The 22,807-nt window shown below is 42.5% G+C and overlaps 1 protein-coding gene across 1 annotated transcript in view; it reads left to right on the top strand.

Annotated features, from left to right (window-relative positions):
- Positions 1–22,807, top strand: part of DCAF1 (DDB1 and CUL4 associated factor 1) — a 237,396-nt gene that overhangs the window by 55,263 nt on the left and 159,326 nt on the right. The window contains exon 6 of the mRNA XM_033926631.1: positions 21,779–21,916. Within this exon, the coding sequence (XP_033782522.1) occupies positions 21,779–21,916 (138 nt within the window). The remainder of the gene's footprint in view (positions 1–21,778; positions 21,917–22,807) is intronic.

Raw genomic sequence — 22,807 nt, 5'->3', positions numbered from 1 at the left:
TTGAGGGCACTTTGTTGGGCAAATTTTTTTTTGGGGGTGGGGGTTTACTTGTTGGATGGATGTTTGCGTGCAACGGGACTGCTGCATGAGATTACAGTCTAAATTAATAGACAACAGGACAAGTAGGGGCTTAGGGAGTTTCACGGGGTGCTTATGGTGAGGGGGTTATGAGTTAAATGCATTCTGAAAGAGGTGGGCTTTTACTGTGGATTTGAATAATTCTAGGGACGGAGCTTGACATACTGACTAAGGCAGTTTGTTCCAGGTGTAAGGTGCAGCAAGAGATAAATGGCACAGTCTGGAGTTGGCAGTAGAAGAAAATGGTACAGATAAGAGAGATTTGCCTGATGAACGGAGAAGATAGATACTGAGGAGTTAAAGAGTGAATACACTTGTAGGTCAATAAGAGAAGTTTGAACTGTAAACGGAAGTGGACAGGGAGCCAGCAAAGTGACTTGAGGAGAGGGGTGATTATGAGCATAGCGACTCTGGTGGACTATAAGTCGTGCAGCAGCATTGTGAACAGTTTGAAGGGGAGAGAGATGGTTACACAGGAGGCCAGTGAGAAACAGGTTGCAATAATCTAGGCAAGAGGTGATGAGGGAGTAGATAAGGGTTTTAGTAGTGTGCTCAGAGAGGAAAGATCAGATTTTGGTGAAGTTATAGAGAAAGAAAGGACAGGATTTGGTTGTCTGTTGGATTTGTGCAGAGAGAGGAGAGTCAGATGACACCCAAGTTTGTGAGCTGATGAGTCAGTGAGGTTGATTCATGTGTTATCCATTGAGATAGTGAGTGGGGGGAGAGGAGATGTAGGTTTGGGTAGAAGGATAAGTAGTTCAGTCTTGGCCATGTTTAGTTTTAATTGATGGCAGGATATCTAGGCTGCAATGTCGGACAAGCAAGCTGAGACTTGGGCCTAGATTCCTATTGATATTTCAGGTATAGAGAGGTAGATCTAGGAGTCATCATCATAGAGGTGATATTGAAAACCATAGGAAGAGATCAGAGTATAGGGAATGAGTATAGATAGAGAAGAGGTCCCAGGACAGTGCCATAGGGTACTCCAATCAATAGTGGGAGAGCAGTGGAGGAGGATCCACCACTACATAAACTAAAGGTGTGATGTGAGAGATAGGAAGAGAACTAGGAGAGAGCGGGGCTCTGGAATCCAAGTGAGCACAGCTTGTTAATAATAATATTAGCTTTATTTATATCCCGTCATACTTTTTCAGTTCAAGACGGTGTCCAACAAGAGGTGCTGTAAGGACAGTGAGGTAACATCAATTAGAATTGGGGAGAGGTAGAAAGACAGTTATGTGATGAGGCAGCATAGAGAAGGAGGAAGAGGTGTGTAAGATGGGGTTGGTGTTGCATAGATTTGGAGGATCAGGTAAATTTGTTGAATAGGTGGGTTTTTAGTGATTTTCTGAAAGAGTGGTATGTTAGAGAGTTCAGGATAGAAACATAGAAATTGACGGCAGAAAAGGGCCATAGCCCATCGAGTCTGCCCATACCAATGACCCACTCCTTGATTCTTACTCTCCTAGAGATCCCACATGAATATCCCATTTTCTCTTGAAATCTAACACACTGCTGGCCTCAATCACCCGCTGAGGCAGCTCGTTCCAATGATCGACCACCCTTTCGGTGAAGAAGTACTTTCTATCATCACCCCGAAATTTCCCTCCCCTGATTTTCAGCGAGTGTCCTCTGGTTACCGAGGGCCCCGTAAGACTGAAGATATCATCTTTCACCTCTATACGCCCAGTAATATACTTAAAGGTCTCAATCATGTCCCCTCTCTCTCTTCGCTCCTCCAGTGAGTACATCCGCAGTTTTTTTTAACCTTTCTTCATACGTAAGATCCCTGAGCCCCAAGACCATCCTGGTAGCCATTCGCTGAACCGACTCAATTCTCAACACATCTTTTCGGTAGTGTGGTCTCCAGAATTGAACACAATACTCGAGATGAGGTCTCACCATGGATCTGTACAGTGGCATTATGACTTCAGGTTTTCTGCTGACAAAACCCCTACGGATACAGCCCATTATTTGTCTTGCCTTGGACGAAGCCTTCTCTACTTGATTGGCAGCCTTCATATTGTCGCTAATGATCACTCCTAAATCACGTTCCACCGTGGTCCTGGACAAGGTTTCACCATTTAGTGTGTAAGTTCTGTGTGGATTTTTTTTGCCTAGGTGCATTACTTTACATTTTTTAGCATTGAAGCCTAGCTGCCAAGTTGATGACCACTGCCAAGGATAGGGTCACTTAAGGTGTTGTTCCAGATTCCTGCTTGGAAGGAGAGTGTTTTGTTGAGGAAACTTTTGGCAGTGGTCTACAGTAGTGGTTCCCAACCCTGTCCTGGAGGACCACCAGGTCAGTCAGGTTTTCAGGATAGCCCTAATGAATATGCATGGAGCAGATTTGCATGCCTGGCACCTCCATTATATGCAGATCTCTCTCATGCATATTCATTAGGGCTGTCCTGAAAACCCGACTGGCCCGGTGGTCCTCCAGGACAGGGTTGGGAACCACTGGTCTACAGTGTCAAAAGCAGTGAGATAAAAAAAAATGAGGATAGATGACTGACCTGGCCAGGAAGAGGTAATTGGAGACTTGGCAAATGCAGTTTCAGTAGAGTGCATAGAGCGAAAGGCTGATTGGAGTGGGTCAAGGATGTCTAGGGATGATAGAAAGTCCAAGCAGTGGTGGTAAAAAGGACGTTCGAGTAGTTTGGATAAGAAGTGGAGGTTGGCAGGTAGGGTCCAGTGATGGGTTTTTAAGGAGCAATGTAATTACGGCATGCTTGAAGTCATAGGGGACAGTTGCAGTGTAAAGTGATAGATTGAGGGGTGACTGTAGGAGAGATAGTATTGAGTAAAGGGGTAGGAATTGGATCAGAGAAGCAGGTAGTGAGTTTGGAAGAGGAGAGAAGATGTGTAGTTTCCTCTTCAGTGATTTTATGAATGGAAGATCTGGACCTCTTTTGATAAACCAGATTGGAATGATTTTACCAGCCTATTTCATAAATATGCGCAATCGTACTGTACTTTAGATTCTTGCCCTTCAGATCTCATGATAAAAGCCCCTCAAAGTTTCAAATCGGAGCTTTTTGATTGGCTATCTGACATCTTAGAAAAAGGAAAATTTCCACAAGACGAAGGCTATATCATCATTACACCAATCAAACCATCTTCTTTACCATCCAATTATAGACCAATTGCATCCATCCCTCTTTTTATAAAAATCATGGAAGGTCTGGTACAAATTCAGTTATCAAAATACCTGGAGCAACACATGATTGTTACATGATTCACAATCAGGTTTTAGATCAAGTTTTTTAAGTTTTATTAAAATTTTGATGTATCGCAATATCATTTATTCAAAGCGATTTACAATTAAACAGGGTCTTAATTATTAACTACAACAGAAACACACGAACATGACGTACTGATACATAAGGTAAATTGGGAGAACTACAATAAACATAGTAAAGGACACATGAAAGGAAAGTACAAAAGGAGGGTAAAAAAAATGTAAAAGAATTGATAAAAATTTAAAAGAAAATTAAGGACTTTTTAAAAAAATTAAATTTCTTGGAGCCTAAGACAGGACATCTGAGTTTATGCAGAGAATGGGATGGGATCAAAAGAGACTGACGATTAGGTCTCAAAAGCATCCTTGTACAACCAGCATTTTAACAATCCTTTAAATTTACTTAGTGATTTTTCTTCCTTAATAAATAATGGTAAGGAGTTCCATATTCTGGGTGCTGTAACTGCAAAGATTGTATCTTGTCTTGTATTTATTATATTAAGCGATGGAATTACTAGAAGGTTTTTATCCTCTGATCTCAAACTTATCCCAGGACAAGCAGGCATGATATTCTCACATGTGGGTGACATCATCTACGGAGCCCCGATGCGGAAGCATTTTCAAGCAAACTTGATTGAAGATTTAAGTTTGCTCTGCTGCTCCACGCATGCGTGCCTTCCTGCTCCACTAGGGGGTGCATCCCCTCGTGGTCTCCAGTTCAAAATTTTCCGCTGAGCCTAGAAGTCGTGTTTTTCAGGCTCTGCCCCAACTGCCTTCTAGCACCGTGATTTTTTCTTGTTTTTTCTCGATTAAGTCGCTGTGCGCGAATTCTTTACTTTTCAACTTGATTCCTGCTTCGTTTTGACGACCCGGAGGCTTCCGGGTCCCCGTGGCCGCGTGGCTACTCGAGCCACGGCTACTTTCGATTCTATGTCCCGGCCTTTGACCGGCTTTAAAAAGTGCACTCGGTGTGAGCAGCTTCTTTCCATCACAGACCCACATCGCTGGTGCATCCTCTGCCTGGGGGCGGCTCATCCAACCGACTCCTGCCCCCAGTGCGCTACTTTCCAGAACCGGGCCCTCCGTCGAAGAAAAGCCCGCATGGCAGACCTTTTTGCTCCGGACCAACCCTCTACCTCGGCCTCGAGGTCGGCCCCGGCCTTGACCTCGGCCCCGAATACCTCGGCATCGCCCCGAGACCCGAATCCGAAGCCCTCGGGACAGCAGAAAGCCTCGGCCTCGGGTAAGTCCCCTCTTCCTTCTTCAGGTTCCTTAACATCGAAGAAGCCAGCCTCGGGACACCGTCGACGCATGGCGGAAGCCCCATGCTTACAGCCTCGGCTAAGCCCTCCAAGCCTTCGGGCCGTGCCTCCATCACACGGAAATACTCTGATACGAGGTCGCCCCCGGTGGAGTGCACCGAGGCAATGGACATGCCTTCGATGCTGTCTGTGCCCGTCTTCCAGGACCTACTCCGAGCGATGATCTCGTCGGAGCTGTCCGCTGCAATGGCCCAGTTACAATCGACCTCGACCCCACAGGTGCCAGACCAGCCTGAGCCTCGCATCGAGCAACCTCGGGGAAAAGTGCGCAAGCTTCGCCGCATCCAATCCTCCTCGGACTTCTCGCCGAGGCGCCAGAGACGCTCTCCCTCCACAGACCGCCGCGGGGCAAAACGTCGTGCTAAAACGACAGAAACCTCGAACCGCCGTACCTCCAAGAAGGCCCGAGGTTCACCAACTCTACGAGGCCGTTCTCCTACACCTCGTACGGGACCACTAAGGGTGGCTGAGTTATCACTCTCCAACCCGCGCATCCTCCGAACTCCCTCTCGGACCGGGACCCCGACCCGAGGTTGCAGGTATTCTCCGAGGGAGTCCGGGTCGAGGTCACCGATTCGACATCGATCGGTACCCTGAACCCCGGCATCGTCTCCGAGGGGCTCTTCGAGACGCCGAAGATCGACGACCCCGGAACACTCTCACAGTGCTTCCCCGGTCTCGGAGCGTGGATCGGAGCAGGAACCTCGATACTCGAGGGAAGCCTCCCCATCCTTCTCCACCCGACGGAGGTCTCGTTCACCGACCCCGCACGGGGCCCCAGGAACATCCCGCCCATCCTTCACTCGCTTTGTCCAGGACATGGGCCACGCTTTGGACTTAGACCTCCAGTCCGACTCCAGATACTCTAAGGAGTACCTAGCGGAGCTGGATATGCCATCACTGCCCAGAGAGTCCCTTCACTTACCACCTAACCCGGTACTCCAACAGGCCTTCTTCAGGAACCTGGAAACCCCCTACATGGTCACAGCCGTACCCTCCAAAATGGAGGCCAAGTACCGCACAGTACCCTACCCGGGATTCGAACAACCACAGCTCTCTCACCAGTCGCTGCTAGTAGAATCCTCCTTGAAAAAGGCTCACCCATCCCGGGTCTCAGCTGCGGTCCCCCCAGGCCGAGAAGGCCGAACCCTGGCCAAGTTCGGCAGGAGACTATATCAAAATGCAATGATGGCCTCTAGGGTGCAAAGCTACACTTTCACCTTCACATCCTACCTCAAACACCTCATTGGACTATTGAGAGCCTTTGAGACTGACCTACCGGCCTCCCGGCAAGGAGCGTTTGGCCTGCTTTTAGAGTCCCTCTCCAACATGCGCCTCCATCTATTCCACGCGGCATACGATGGCTTCGAACTCTCCTCCAGAGAGGCAGCCTTTGCTATCGCCATGCGCCGACTAGCTTGGCTGCGCCTGGTCGACATGGACCCCAACTTGCAGGACCGGTTGGCTAACCTCCCCTGCGTGGGAAAAGAACTGTTCGATGACACTATCGAGGCGGCTACAAAACGCCTCTCCGAACACGAACGCTCGTTCGCCTCCCTCGTCCGGCAAAAGCCTAAACCGCCCGCGTCCAGGCCGTACAGGGCCCCTCCTCGCCGCTACCCACAAAAATCCACCCCTGCCTTCTCGCGGCCTCCACCCAGGCGTCCGCAAGCCCACCACCGGGCCATGCCCAAGTCCCAACCGCCTGCGACTACCAAACCATCTCCGTCCTTTTGACGGGATACGCGGAAGGGGGCGGGCCCCCTCCGCCATAGTCCCAGGCCTCCTTCCCATCAGGGGTCGCCTCAAAGCCTTTTACCCTCGCTGGGAACAAGTCACGTCGGACGCATGGGTCCTTGGCGTGATCTCATCAGGATACTCTCTCAACTTTCGGGCCATTCCTCCGGACAACCCCCCAAGGAATTGCCCTCCCAACCGGACGCAGCTACCCCTACTCCTCTCCGAAGCTCGAGACTTGCTTCGCCTGAGAGCAGTGAAGGAGGTTCCCCCCGACCAACGGGGGAAGGGCTTCTACTCCCGTTACTTCCTGGTACCAAAAAAAACGGGAGACCTACGCCCAATACTTGAGACGCCTCAACAAATTTCTGGTACGGGAAAAATTTTGGATGCTTTCCCTACCGACCCTCTACCCCCTGATCGACGAGGGCGACTGGCTCTGCTCCCTCGATCTGAAGGAGGCGTACACGCATGTCCCAGTGCACCCCGCTCACCGCAAGTTCTTGCGTTTTCAGGTAGGGGACTGGCACCTACAATACCGTGTCCTCCCCTTCGGCCTAGCATCGTCACCTCGGGTCTTCACCAAGTGCCTCGTGGTAGTTGCAGCAAGCTTACGCTCCCAGGGCCTCCAGGTATTCCCCTACCTGGACGACTGGCTGATCAAAGCCCCGTCCAGGGAAGCGGTTATCTCAGCGACCCAACAGACTATTACCTACCTACAAAGTCTGGGGTTTGAGATAAACTTCCCAAAATCCCAACTACGCCCCTCCCAGTCCCTGCAGTTCATCGGGGCCACGCTGGACACGGTTCGCCTCCATTCCTTCCTCCCCCCTCCGCGTCTAGAGGCGTTAGTAAGTCTGAGTCGAAGGTTTTCCCTGCTGACCTCGGTATCAGCTCGGCAGATGATGACTCTTCTGGGCCACATGGCCTCCACCGTCCACGTCACACCCTTCGCCCGCCTCCATCTGAGAATTCCTCAATGGACCTTGGCCTCTCAATGGCGTCAAGACCGGGACCCAATCGACCGCCCCGTGACAGTGACGCCTTCTTTGCAACGATCGCTCCGCTGGTGGGCCGACTCTTCAAATCTTTCCAAAGGTTTTCTCTTCCTCACCCCACCTCACAGCAAGATACTCACCACGGACTCGTCGGAGTACGCTTGGGGAGCCCATCTAGACGGCCTACGCACTCAAGGGATGTGGTCAGCAGAAGACCGTCGCTGCCACATCAACGTGCTAGAGCTTCGGGCCATCTATCTCGCAGCTGTAGCTTTTCAACATCTGCTCCACGACCGAGTGGTTCTCATCTGAACCGACAACCAAGTAGCAATGTACTACGTAAACAAACAAGGGGGAACAAGGTCTTGGTCCCTTTGCCGGGAAGCCCTGCGCCTCTGGAAATGGGCAATCTCCAACAACACCTTCCTTCGAGCGATGTACATACAAGGAGAACAAAACTGTCTGGCGGACAGACTCAGCCGCCTCCTCCAGCCACACGAGTGGTCACTGCACTCTCAGATCCTACGACAGGTGTTCGAAAAGTGGGGGACGCCTCAAATAGATCTTTTCGCATCCCCCCACAACCACAAGCTGCCTCTCTTCTGCTCCCGGATGTACTCCCCGGACCGGCTCGAGGCCGACGCCTTCCTCCTCGACTGGGAGGGAAGGTTCCTATACGCGTTCCCGCCGTTTCCTCTGATACTGCGGACGCTTGTCCACCTGAAAACAGTACAAGCCACCCTGATCCTGATTGCCCCTCGCTGGCCATGCCAGCTGTGGTTTTCCCTTCTACTTCAACTCAGCGTCAGATCCACTGCCTCTGCCTCTGTTTCCCTCTCTACTATCACAGGGTCAGGGTTCGCTGTTACATCCCAATCTTCAATCTCTTCATCTGAATGCTTGGTTTCTCTCCCCCTGACTGCTCTCCCCGTGTCTCAATCAGTCAAGGAGATATTGGAGGCCTCTAGAAAGACCTCGACGAGAACCTGCTACTCCCAAAAGTGGACCAGATTCTCAACCTGGTGCTCCTCCCACAGCCAGGACCTGGTGTCGGTCCCCGTCCCTCTGGTCCTTGACTATTTACTTCAATTATCTCATTCCGACCTAAAGACCAACTCCATTCGAGTACACCTCAGTGCGATTGCGGCCTTTCATCAGCCCCTGGAAGGGAAAGCCCTCTCGCTCCATCCCTTAGTCTCTCGCTTCATGAAGGGTCTTCTGAACGTCCACCCCCCTCTCAAACCCCCCCCCCCCCCCGGTGGTTTGGGACCTTAACGTGGTTCTGGCTCAACTAATGAAACCTCCATTTGAGCCCCTAGACAAATGCCATCCAAAATTCCTCACTTGGAAGGTGATTTTCCTGCTCGCGCTCACTTCCGCCCGGCGGGTTAGTGAGTTACAAGCTCTGGTAGCGGACCCACCCTTCACGGTATTCCATCACGATAAGGTGGTACTCCGCACCCATCCAAAGTTCTTACCTAAAGTAGTGTCTGATTTTCATCTCAATCAGTCCATTGTCTTGCCTGTGTTTTTTCCCAAGCCCCACTCTCACCCCGGAGAAGTGGCGCTCCACACTCTTGACTGCAAGAGAGCGCTGGCCTTTTACCTCCAACGCACTCAGTCACACCGGAAAGTCCCACAACTGTTTTTGTCCTTCGACCCAAACCGGTTAGGTCACCCAGTTTCCAAACGCACCTTGTCCAACTGGTTGGTCGATTGCATCTCCTTTTGCTACGCTCAGGCTGGTCTCGCGCTGCATGGTCGAGTAACGGGACACAAGGTCCGAGCGATGGCAGCCTCCGTAGCGTTCCTCAGGTCCACACCTATTGAGGAAATCTGCAAGGCTGCCACGTGGTCTTCGGTTCATACCTTCACCTCCCACTACTGTCTGGACTCACTGTCCAGGAGCGATGGCCGGTTCGGCCAATTGGTTTTACGAAATCTATTTGCTTAAATTGCCAACTTCCCTCCATCCCTTTTCAGTTAGCTTGGAGGTCACCCACATGTGAGAATATCATGCCTGCTTGTCCTGGGATAAAGCACAGTTACTTACCGTAACAGGTGTTATCCAGGGACAGCAGGCATATATTCTCACAACCCGCCCACCTCCCCGAGGTTGGCTTCTTGGCTAGTTAAGTGAACTGGAGACCACGAGGGGATGCGCCCCCTAGTGGAGCAGGAAGGCACGCATGCGTGGAGCAGCAGAGCAAACTTAAATCTTCAATCAAGTTTGCTTGAAAATGCTTCCGCATCGGGGCTCCGTAGATGACGTCACCCACATGTGAGAATATATGCCTGCTGTCCCTGGATAACACCTGTTACGGTAAGTAACTGTGCTTTCTAGTAGGAATATATGGAATAATGTACCTTTCTAGGAATGATGGAACTTTAGTTGTTAATATTTTGAATGCTTTGAATGTTAATAGTGCTATAGGAGATTTTGTGAACAATTGGAAGCCAATGAGCTTTTTAAGAAGAGGAGTCACATGATCAAATTTTTTCCTGTTTGTTATAATTTTAATTGCAGTGTTTTGAATTAGTTGTAATCAACGGATTTCTTTAAGAGCTACTCCTTTATAGAGCGAGTTGCAATAATCTAACTTTGAAATGATCAGCGAACGTACAAGGATATTCAATGATGATGAGTCCACGAAAGGAGCAATTGATCTGATCATTCATAACCTCTTACTACTGCACCAATCTGATTGTGATGTCAATTTTTGATCCAGAATAACCCCTAAAACTCTAATCTTAGTGACTTACTGCAATTGGATATTATTTATGTTTATTGGGGTGGTGAGTTTTAGTCCTTTCCAAGGGAAGTGTATTATTTTTGTTTTATCTGTATTCATTACTAGTTTATTTTCATCAAGCCAGTCACAGATTGTACTTAATTTCTTATTGATATTTTGGAATTCCTCTGTGGAATATGAGTCTTTGGATTTTTGAGAATTGGATGGATTGTTGCCTGTTTCCAGGATTTTGGAAGAAATACTGTTTCTAGGCTGCTAGTGATGATTTTATGTATAAATGGCCCTAACTTATTGAAAAGACGTTTTAAGACAAATGGCGGGATAATTTCAGATTTATTACTTTTTAGGTTTATGGATTGAAACAGCCATTGAATGTCGCTTATAGATGGTAAATTGAACGGGGCACATTTTGAAAATGGTAAGATATTATCAGGTTCTATAGGGTCTAGTTCTGTTTTTTTATCTGAATTGGCTTCTGATATTGATGATTTTTTCTTTAAAGTAATGTGCTAGATCTTGGGCAGTGATTGTAATAACAGAATCGGTATTACTTTGGGGTTTAAACATAGTTAATTCTTTTAATATTGAGAATAACATGGCAGAGTTTTTCGCCTTTCTAATTAGTTTCTTATAGTACTCTTTCTTTGCAGTATTTATTTTAATCTTATAATGGTTGGCTTGTTCCTGATACTTTGATAAATTCAAAGGTGTTTTAGTCTGACGCCATTTTCTTTCAAGAGCACATAATTGATTTTTAATTAATGTTGACTCAGCTGTATACCAAGAGGTATTTTTGTTTTTTAACTGAGATTAATTTTGTTGTAGTAGGAGCCAATTTGTTTAAAAATCTGTGCAAAACTTATCCCACTTGGATAATTGGTCTTCAAGTGACAGATTATCAAAGTCATTGATGTTCAACTTGATAGCTGAGGCGACTGACAAGTCGTCTAGATTAGTGTAGTCTTGAAAAGATATTAGTTTGGGTGACCCTGAGACTAAGTTTTGTGATTGAAAATATTTTATTGTTATTAGTTTGTGATCAGACCAGGACAGATACTGTATTGGCCACACTGTTGGATTATCTAAATAGTTTACTGAGCAAAGGCAGTCCCTCTGCCGCATCACTGATGATGTCATCAGCAACTCAGCACATGGAAGGCCCCAGTGGGAGACTTGACTCAGGCACATTTAAAATACATAGGTATTTTAACATCTCTATCTTATCTCCCTTCTTCTGCCTTTCCTCCAAAGTATACAGATTGAGATCTTTAAGTCTGTCCCCTAACACCTTATGATGAAGACTACATACCATTTTAGTAGCCTTCCTCTGGACCAACTCAATCTTTTTATATCTTTTTGAAGGTGCGGCCTCCAGAATTGTACAATATTCTAAATGAGGTCTCACCAGAGTCTTATACAAGGGCGTCAATACCTCCTTTTTCCTACTGGCCATACCTCTCCCTATCCATCCCAGCATCATTCTAGCTTTCATTGGCACCGTTTCAACCTGTTTGGCCATTTTAAGATCATCATATACAATCACACCAAAGTCCCACTGTTCTGTCCTGCAGATAAGTTCTTCACCTCCTAAACTGTATCATTCCCTCGTGTTTTTGCAGCCCAAATGCATGACCTTGCATTTCTTAGCATTACATTTTAGCTGCCAAATTTCAGACCATTCTTCAAGCTTCGTCAGGTCTTTCTTCATGTTATTCTGGCATGTCTACTCTATTGCAGATTTTGGTATCATCTGCAAAGAGGCAAATCTTACCCGACAACCCTTCAGCAATATCGTTAATAAAAATGTTAAAAAGGACAGGCCCAAGAACAGAACCTTGAGGCCCTCCTCCCTCAAGCCCCGAAGTGGCAGAAGCAGGCGGTGAGGTATGAACTCACTCCCTCTGTCTTCCTTACCCAACGCGCAAGGAAGAGAGAGAAGAAGGGAGTGAGGGGATTCGTGGCTCAGGACCGCCATCTGCTTCTTTCACTTTGGGGTTTGAGGGAGGAGGATTTTACGGCTCAGGACCGCTTTTGTACTGGTGCTTTGGGGTAGGAGGGAGGGGGGATTTGAAGCTGCTTCAGGGTTTGGAGGCTTGAGGGATGGAGGATTTGTGGCTCAGAATGCTGCCTCTGGTGCTTCGGTTTTTTTCCACCGGTAATTTTTTTGCCGGTTGTGTGAGAGTCCCAGTTAACTGAGACTCTACTGTATTTCTCTTTCTCCAGCATCTACATTGGACACCTCCTAGGCCAGGTGGAGAATTGAATTTTGGCTGAATGATTGGGGGGAGGGGGGTCCACTTTCTTTAAGAATTTGAGCTAAAATGTGGTGAAATGTTCTTAAAAATAAATTCCTTGTATTGATTTAGATTTAGCTTGCACCTTTTTTTCAATAGTAGCTCAAGGTAAGTTACGTTCAAATATTTTATTTAATAATTTCTTGAACAGGAGCAGGGAGATTTACCCCACTTCTAAACTCCCCTTCAGTTCTTTCTTTCTCTTGAGCAAAGTAGTAGTAAACTATATAATTTTTATTTTTTTTTAATTTCTTTATTGATATTTTGAACTTGACAATGTATACATTTGAAAAATCAAAAAAAAAACAACTATATGAAAATACACTATTAACATCAGAAATATTACAATAAAAATTTTAAATCCCTTCTTAACCTATAACAGTAATGATATTATATTATACTCATCAATATTATAGAATATTATTAAATTTATACCTCTAAATAAAAATTTCTATGTAATAAAAACAACCATGTTTGTCTCATAGATGCTGACATTGTACATCTTAATCTCCAAGTCCAGATTCGTGGCCAACGAGAAACAGAAATATGCTGTTTTAACTCGATACTCCAAATATCTCTAAGACTACTTTTTGGTTTTTTATTTAAAAATCCAGAAATCAATTTATACCACTGGGCAGCCTGATGTCCTATTAAATCTGTTTGGTAGCAAAGAATTTGCAAGCTAAAATAAGTTTTCAAATTTTTCCATTCAGGGAACCCCATCTGAATAGCCTGCTTCAACTGCAAGCACCTATATTGTTGAGTGTTTGAAATACCAAATGAATGCTGCAGTTGTGAAAACTCAAGCAGATTACCATTAGAAATAAGATCATCTAATGTCCTAATATTTGCCTGCATCTAATTCTTCCAAGCGATTCCAGCACCGCCTATTTGAATCTTGGAGTTTAACCATAAGGACTGTAAAGTAGATTTCATTATTGGTACCTCTGTTAATTTATCAATAAATTTAATAGTTTTCCAAGTATCCAATAAAATTATATTGTCCTTAGCATATTTATGAAATCTGATAATTAATACATGTGGAAGCCTCATAGGGGACACCAAATTCCGTTCCAAATATAACCAATCTGGTTGATGATCAATAAGCTCAGGGAGGATCCAATACATACCTTGACGTAATATATAGGCTTGATGGTACCTATAAAAGTTTGGAAAATTTACCCCACCCTCCACAATTGATTTTTGCAATGATACTAAAGCAATTCTTGGTTTTTTCCCAAGCCAAACAAATTTTGTCAAAATATTATTTAATTTTTTTTTGTAAAAGGACTCTTGAAAATAAACTGGTAACATACTCATTTGGTAACAAACTATAGGCAAAATCATCATCTTTACTGTTTGCACTCTCCCCCACCAAGAAATATGCAAAGGATTCCATTGCTCACACAATTCTGTAACTTTTAGTAATAAGGATTTTTCATTTACCTTCATTGTTTCTTCCAATGTACTTTTTATCCAAATTCCTAAATATTTTATTCCATCTTTCTTCCAACTAAACTGAAACGAATCAAATAAGCCTTTTATACAATGTACATTTAGTGGAAGAATTTCTGATTTATTCCAATTTATTTTATAACCTGAAAATTTTCCAAATTTATCAATCAAATCCAATAAATGTGGAATGGTTGACTCCGGATTTCTCAAATGAATCAAAATATCATCTGCATAAGCAGAAATTTTATATTCCCAACCTGCATAAGGAATACCTTCTATCTCCTTTGATTGTTGAATAGCTAAAAGTAGAGGTTCCAAAACAATATCAAATAACAAAGGAGATAATGGATAACCCTGTCTAACTCCCCTTTCTAAAAAGAACCTTTCTGAAAAAGTATTATTTATATATAATCTAGCAGATGGGGAGCTATACAGGGATTGAATCATTTGTATAAATCGAGAACTAATATCAAACCAATCCATTGCTTGATACATAAAAGTCCAATCTACCTGATCAAATGCTTTCTCTGCATCTAAAGAAACAGAGAAAGCCGGATCTTTCATATCCTTTGTTAAATGTAAAATATGAAAAGCTAATCTGGTGTTATTTGAAGAATGTCTTTGAGCAACAAAACCTGTTTGATGCATACCAATAATTTAAGGGAGAGCCTTATTCAAACACAAAGCCAATATTTTAGCTAACAATTTCCCATCAACATTAATCAAAGAAATAGGCCTATAGTTTGAAACCAACATGGGATCTCTGTTTGGCTTAGGCAAAACTATTGTTAAAGCTTCTGCCTTAGTACCTGAAATACAACCTTTATTTAGTTGAAACTGATATAATTTGAAAAGATGGGGTAACAAAATCGTTTGAAAAGAGTTAAAAAATTCTACCGTATATCCATCACTTCCTGGAGAGGATCCAACTCTAAGGGACTTTAAAGCCCTCTGAATTTCTTTTTGTGTTATAGGTGCTTCGAGATTTTATTTCATATGATCAGGAACTTTAGGCCCATTAATCAACTTTAAAAATTCAAAACCATCTTTCTCTTTATTAAAATAATGCTCAGAAGAATACAAGCTTTCATAAAATTTCAAAAATTGTTGTAAAATATTTTTAATTTGAGAATGAATTATTCCATTATCATCTGAAATAGCCATTATATTAGCTTTCTTTTTTTTTGCTTTTAAATAGTTAGCTAGTAATCTTCCCGCCTTATTTGAGGTTCCATAATACAATGCCTTATAGGACACAAACTCCTTTCTAGCCAATTGTGATGATATCTCATTGTATCTAAATTTTACTTTTAGCAAATTCTGATAAATACTTTGTTCCCATTTTTCCTTTAATTTAATTTCCAATTCTCTAATATTTTGTTCTAAAATTTAAAAATCTTTATTTAGTTGTTTTCTAACATATGCTGAGTACGAAATTATGTATCCTCTCAAGGTAGCTTTAAAGGCATCCCATAAAATTTCCTGAGACATTTCTTCTGATTCATTAAACTGAAAAAATTCACTTATTTTTAACTTAAATTTTTCTATAAAATTGGAATCTGCTAGCATTGTATCTCCAAACAGGTCTATTATTTTCTTGTTCATCTATCTCAAAATCAATCCAAATACCCCCATGATCTGAAAGTATAATTGAATCTATATTTGCCTTCTTAACCTTCTGTACTAAATTATCTGAAACGAAAAAATAATCAATTCTAGAAAATGATTTGTGAACATGGGAATAAAATGAAAATTCCTGATCATTGAAATGAAAAATCCTCCAAATATCTTTTAAACCACAATAATTTATCAAATTATCTAATCCTAAAGATTTTAAAATTTTACTAGGCTTTTTATCTAAAATAGGGTCCATTACTGCATTAAAGTCCCCTGCCAAAATTAAATTGGAGGAAGATGATGGTAAAATTATTTGTTGAAGGTTTTTAAAAAACTCAGATTGATTCAAATTAGGTGCATAGATATTGAACAGTATCAAGGTATCTTTCCCTGAGCTCATTTTTACTTGGACCCATCTTCCGAAAGGATCCATAGATAACATAGTAAAAGTAGCCATACATTTTTTATGTATCAAGATAGCCACACCAGCTTTTTTGCCTACAGCAAGGGCAAAAAAACACTGTTTAACCCAACTCCCTTCCAGCTTACTTGATTCTAATGCAGATAAATGAGTTTCTTGCAGGAAATAAATATCTGCCCCCTGTCTTTTAAGAAAAGATAAGGTTTTCTTTTTCTTTATAGGGTGATTGAGTCCATTAACATTCAACGAATACATTTTAAAATACATTTATATTTATATTTATTTTAAGGAACCAAAGAAAATGACCTGAAAAGATTTTAATTCTTATATATAAATTATCCCAATTACACATCCAATTACCCTCCCTTAAAACCCCTATATACCCTCCCATACCCATCCCCCATAACAAATATAAGTGAATGACAGCACACATAAAGACCAGGAAATCGAAAGAAATCCCCAACCAGCAAACTATCAATTCATACTATAATAAAATCTTAAAATAATGAATTAAATTAAAATCATTACTTAAAATTACCATAAAATGAAATCTTGAAAATAATAAATTATATTATATAACTAATATCATTTTTCATTATAGACATTAAAACTTATTATATAAAATTTCCAACTTATCCAAACAAAACAAAAATCACAAAAATTAATAAATACCAAATATAAAAAACTAAATGAATAAATAAATTAATGTTTATGATTAATAGACACCCAATAAAATATTAAAATAATTAATATTGAAATATGAAATGTTAAAATTAGTATATTAAATTATATAATTTATATTATCTAAAATTAGAGACAATAGAAATTATTATATAAAATTATCATCCTATTCAACCAAACATGTAACAAATTTAGAAAAATTAATAAATATTAAAAATGAAGACTAAATGATTAAATAAAATGATTATTACTATATATCCAGAATATAAATGAACATTAAAATAATAAAAATTCCGAATCTTCCCAACCTTTAAAATTCATATCCATTCATTCCCTCATTATAAATTTTATAATAAAATAAAAACCTAAAATCAGCAAACGAAGAACATATAAGAATAAATATATATAAATACTAAATACTTGTCACACTAGAAGAAAATCATATCTAAAGATAAAAGTAATCCATTTCTCAACTTATAAAAGATTCAAATCATCTTTACTAAACACTAATGTTACAAGTTTAAAGCTGAATTTAAGAAGTGATTTGGCAACACTTAACAGTTCCTTGGCAGTGTATTAGGTGATCACTTGCAACCATTATGAAGGAAGAGGAGCACCTTTACTCAGCTATCCCAGAGGGAGCTTGGGCAGTTTCCTACAGTAACTATTGGTGGGAAAACCATTTCTTTGAGAAAGTTAGGGGTCTGCATAATAGTGCATCTCACATGCATAAGGTAAGCTCTGGGAGACTGTAGTTTAGTCCCTGAGGGATTATGCAAAGCACTGTTCCTGTTGTGGTAGGAGAGGTCCTGCTGGTCATCATTCTTGTCACAGCATACCTTCCCTGGGTGCTGATTGTGGAGAAAGTCCAGTGGTACCCATCCAGTCTAAATTGGGGTGCGAAGGAGGTCTTTTATTAGCTCCCTTGGAACTCTCAATATAAAGTATGAGAAAAACATCCATTTTGTCAGGCATACTCTGAAGTGTTAAAGCTCGTGGTGACTCACCCTTCGAGCCCCTAAAAGAAGCAATGTTTTAAGAACCTTATCCTCAAAACAGCTTTCCTGATAGCTATCTTTTGGGTGCAAATAATTTCTGAATTACAAGTCTTGTCATGTAGAGACTCCTTCTTTCAGTTTTCAGAAGCAGGAGTTTTAAGAATTCCCTCTTTTCTTCCAAAGATGGTATCTCTTTATGTGAACCAGGCCCCCTTCCTTATTTTCATAGAGAGAAATATGGAGAGGAGTTTGTCCTTACGTTTCATTAGCTGTGCATTAAGTGCTTCTAAGATATTTTGACGTCAATAATGATTTCAGACTTAGAGAGGATTATTTTCAGTCTATACCTTGAAGGGAAAACAACTTCATAAGGTTCTCCAAGCATGTTCTAATTGTGACCACTTGGGCAGAGATGTGAGCAGTGACATTTGCAAAGCAGCACCACGATCATTCCTTCATCCATTTGCAAAACATTTCTGGCTTAATGTAGGAGTGCCAGTTGAGGTTCTGTGGCAGGGTTTCCAAGTTCTGCCTATGTTGAACCGTGCACTGTTACATTGCACTGGTTCTGGTCTGGTGAGGTTGCTAAGGAAGGAAAATTAAGAACATAACATAAGAACATAAGCAGTGCCTCTGCTGGGTCAGACCAGTGGTCCATCATGCCCAGCAGTCCACTCACGCGGCGGCCTATCAGGTCCAGGACCTGTATAGTAATCCTCTATCTATACCCTTCTATCCCCTTTTCCTTCAGTCATACCTGCTAATTTTCTTCTTTAGTCTACTGGACCAGAGATCTTCTCTGCTATGACAGTTTAACGTGCTCAAATTTTAGTTGATTTTCATTTCTTCGTTGCTACTAAGGGCCTCTTCTATTAAACTGTGCTAGCAGTTTTCTAGCGCGGGGAGCAGCGCTGAATGGCCCGCGCTGCTCCCAACGCTCATAGAGTTCCTATGAACTTCGGGAGCAGCGTGGGCCATTCAGCGCGGCTCTCTGCGCTAAAAACTGTTAGCGCAGTTTAATAGAAGAGGGGGGTAAGTGTCAAGCTTCTTCTTACAGTTTTCATATTTTCAGTAGTTTTATTTTCAAGATGGTTTAAAGATATAATAAGATGAGAGGTAGTAAAATGGCAACTCAAGTGAAAGGAAACAACATATGTTCCTTTGCATTACCATTTGAAATATTCAGGAGTTAGACTGCACGGTGTGCTTATAGGGCAAAGTTCCCAGTAGTTGCTCACTGTCTCCATCTGCTGGTTGATGGGTGTATCACACAGGTTCTGGACTGACCCGGTGGGATTAAAAGAAAGAATCAGCAGGCGAGACAAAATAACTCTTCCTTTGTCCCTCTCACTGAAAGACATTTTTCCCCTACTACATTTCGTTTTTTGTTATCCTTCCATTGAGAATGTATTGGAATGCTTTCTGACTTTTCATTGCCTATTCCTGGATAAGAGAGTGAGGAGGAAGCTGTGTCTTTTCATGCACTGAAGGTGTTTGTACTTGATATTTTAATTTACTTCATTTTAGGGGGAGGAGGGGCTGGAATAAAATTAACAAACATCTTTGTTGTTTTGTAGGTTTGTGTGTTGGAATAGCTGCTACTATTTTTGGCATGTCTAGATAATTTAAGATGCCCAAAACTTTGTTTCTGGGGTCCGGCTCCTTACTAAACTTTAGTGCTAGGTTATTTTTAAAGACATATTTGGTAGGTTAAATCTTCTCATTGTGATTCTGACTTTCGGTGGTAGAAGTCCTGGTGACCACAATCTGTTTGGTCTGTGAAGACTGGAAGAAGTGCCATAAAACTAAGTTCTGGCCTGTGGTTAGGTTGTTCATTATCCAAAGGCTCTAGGGCAGGGATGTCAAAGTCCCTCCTCGAGGGCCGCAATCCAGTCGGGTTTTCAGGATTTCCCAGTGAATCTGCATGAGATCTATTAGCATACAATGAAAGCAGTGCAAGCAAATAGATCTCATGCATATTCATTGGGGAAATCCTGAAAACCCGACTGGATTGCGGCCCTCGAGGAGGGACTTTGACACCCCTGCTCTAGGGAGAAAGCTTAGTTGAAGGGGTTATAAGCTTGCCAATGATTGCATGGTGCCCACGTCTGTTTTCACAGTTTGATTGTGCTTGATGTCTATTTTGTGACTGTATCACAGAAGTCATTATATATTATTATAGTGAAATGGTATGGTGGCCATGTTAGTCCACCTTTGAAGGTAATATGTAGAAATAAAACAAAGAAGGAAAAAAAAATACCTTTTTTATTGAACTAATTTAATGTAGTTTATGATTAGCCTTCAAAGGTAAACTCTTCTGCCATAAATTTCCTCCATAGATCTATTATTGAAGGGGATGTGGTGAGCATAGTTGCTGATCCTTCTGTTTAAGGAAATGGGCTCAGAGGAAGTGGCATTGACGCTGAGACTAGAGGCAGAGTTCCTTTACCACAAAATCATTACTTTTGTAGAACCTACTGGAGAGCTTGAATTAGAGTTCCTTGTATTATAGGAAAGAGCTCCTGTGATGCTTATGATTCCTTTTTGCTCTCAATGCTGTGGTTATGGTGTTTGACAGCATAACTGAGTTGTTTTGCTGCTTTATTTTTAAATATGTTTTGGTGGCCTGACTTCTCCACCGGGAGTGAGATCACTAGGATAGTAGACTTGGGGGTGGGTCAGTAGAGTGGGCAGACCTGATGGGCTATGGCGCTTATCTGCCGTCATCTTCTATGTTTCTATGACATGGCATTAGTGTAATGCACAAAAGTATCTATACATTTGGGCTGCAAAAACCCCCAGTTTAGAGGGTGAAGAACTTATGTGCACGATGGAAGAGCAGGACGTGGGTGTGATTGTATGTGATGATCTTAAGGTGGCCAAACAGGTTGAAAAGGTGACGGCGAAAGCTAGAAGGATGCTAGGTTGCATAGGGAGAGGTATGGCCAATAGAAAAAAGGAGGTATTGATGCCCCTGTATAAGACTTTGGTGAGACCTCATTTAGAATATTGTATACAATTCCGGAGGCTGCACCTTCAAAAAGATATAAAAAGGATGGAGTCGGTCCAGAGAGGAAGGTATGTGGACAGACAGGGAAAATACTTGAGTACCTGATTGTAAAACCGCTTGGATAACCTTGATAGGCGGTATATAAACACTTGAGAAACTTGTCTTCATCATGAGGGGTATGGGGACAGACTTAAAGATCTCAATCGGTATATTTGGAGGAAAGGCAGGAGAAGGTAGATATGATAAATATGTTAAAGTACCTACATAATGTAAATGCGCATGAATTGAGTCTCTTTCATTTGAAAGGAAACTGCAATGAGAGGGCATAGGATGAAGTTAAGAGGTGATAGGCTCCGGAGTCATCTAAGGAAATACTATTTTACAGAAAGGGTGGTAGATGCACGGAACAGTCTCCCAGAAGAGATACAGAGACTCTATCTGAATTCAAGAGGGCCTGGGAGCTCTCGGAGAGAGAAAGAGATAATGGTCTGCGGATGGGCTGACTAGATGGGCCATTTGGCCTTTATCTGCCATCATGTTTCTATGGATACTTGGGGGCAAGGTTATTTTTCTGCACATGTGCATGCTTGGGGCCATGACTATCTCCGGTGCCACAAAGCTTTTTCTGTGGTGAGGAGGGAAAGGTGTTTCTGTTAGCTCAGTGATCTTTGTTAATTCTTAAATCAGGGCTGTTTTGAGTCCAAAAGGAGAACCAACAAATATCTTCCTACTTGGGGCCATGACACCAACAAAGCTTAGAATCCCAGGTTTACATGTTGGAAAGTCTTTATAACCTTGGATGCTTTTCTCCTGCTGTTCCCCTGGCCTCCCCTACTACTTCCTGCTTTACCAGGCATTCTTGCCTGTGCTCATTTTTCTGCAATTCCTTGCAGTTTTTGAAGGCTTTTCTTTTAGTCCTTCTCAGGCACGTCTTCAGAAACCAATTTCTTCTCTTATCCACACTGTAATTCTTTTTCAGTCTAGCCCACTGATGTTCTTTGCATGGAACTTACCACCTTGCTGGCATTTTAAGGTACTCCTTTTAAAGTTCAGGACTTTGACCCGATATGGCTCTTGTCTTCCCTTATGTTAAGTTATACCTTAGTAGTACTGTTTCCTGAAGTTGTTGCTGATATTTTTTTTTTTTTTTTTACTCTTTGTGGGTTCATACAGGAAGGAATTGTGGAAAACCTCTTTAAGTGGGCACGGGAGGCAGATCAGCCGCTGAGAACGTATGCCACAGGGCTTCTGGGAGGAGCCATGGAGAACCAGGATATCGCTGCAAATTACAGAGATGAGAATTCCCAGATGGTAACTGTTCAAGGAAGATGTTCCCTGTGTTATATTCTTTGAAATATTTACTGCCTGCAAGCCCAAAATATGTGCGGAAGGAAAGAGGGAGGGATGCTGGTAGTGCATAAGCAATGAAGATGCATCTAGTATTGGTTATTGGGCCTTCTACTGACATGGCTAGTTGCATCTAAAGCAACACAGACATACACACACCCTTCTGCTACCACCTTTGTTTACTCATTTGTAGTCAATCAGGGGACAATTTGGGCCAAACCATGTAGATGATATTCTTTTTGTATGTTTCAGGTCTAACCATTACCATCTCTGAATCAGGGAAAATGCTTTCAAATGGCAGGTTATATACCTCAGTTATTCTCTGGTGTATGTGGTGGATAAGAAAGACATACGTGTGGCCTTTGCTTGAGCTCCATGGAGGTTCTAAACTAAACCTATGTCTTTGCAACAGGAGCACATACACAGCATTTGGGTATAAGCTCTGAAGGGTTCCCTAAGGGTAGATGGGCAAAGACACACGCAAATATTTCCTCAGTAGATGGTTACCATAATAATTTTAATGATAAATTCTTTTAGAAGTACTTAATCCTTAGCCATTGCTCGCTACTTTTATTTTTTTACTTGTTCTAAAATAAAGCTCTTTCCTACCCTAATAGAATTGTTGTTCTGAAATGTGACTTTTACCTTCAACGTGGGGTCTTTAAGAGATATTGGCACACTTCGTGTAACGTGAAACTGAATATTGAGCACCAAAAAAGTGCAGATATCTCACTGCAGCATACAGTTGGGTAACTAGGGAAGAGCTGGGAAACCCGATGGAGATGCACAGATAATGACCCGTAACTGGAAGAAGTTTATCCATTCTGGATGCTTTATTTTACCTAGCGGAGGGGA

Source organism: Geotrypetes seraphini, chromosome 17, assembly GCF_902459505.1.
Source record: "Geotrypetes seraphini chromosome 17, aGeoSer1.1, whole genome shotgun sequence".
Classification (NCBI taxonomy): domain Eukaryota; kingdom Metazoa; phylum Chordata; class Amphibia; order Gymnophiona; family Dermophiidae; genus Geotrypetes; species Geotrypetes seraphini.
Note: the sequence above shows the minus strand (reverse complement) of the source record. Positions and strands in the feature narration are given on the sequence as shown.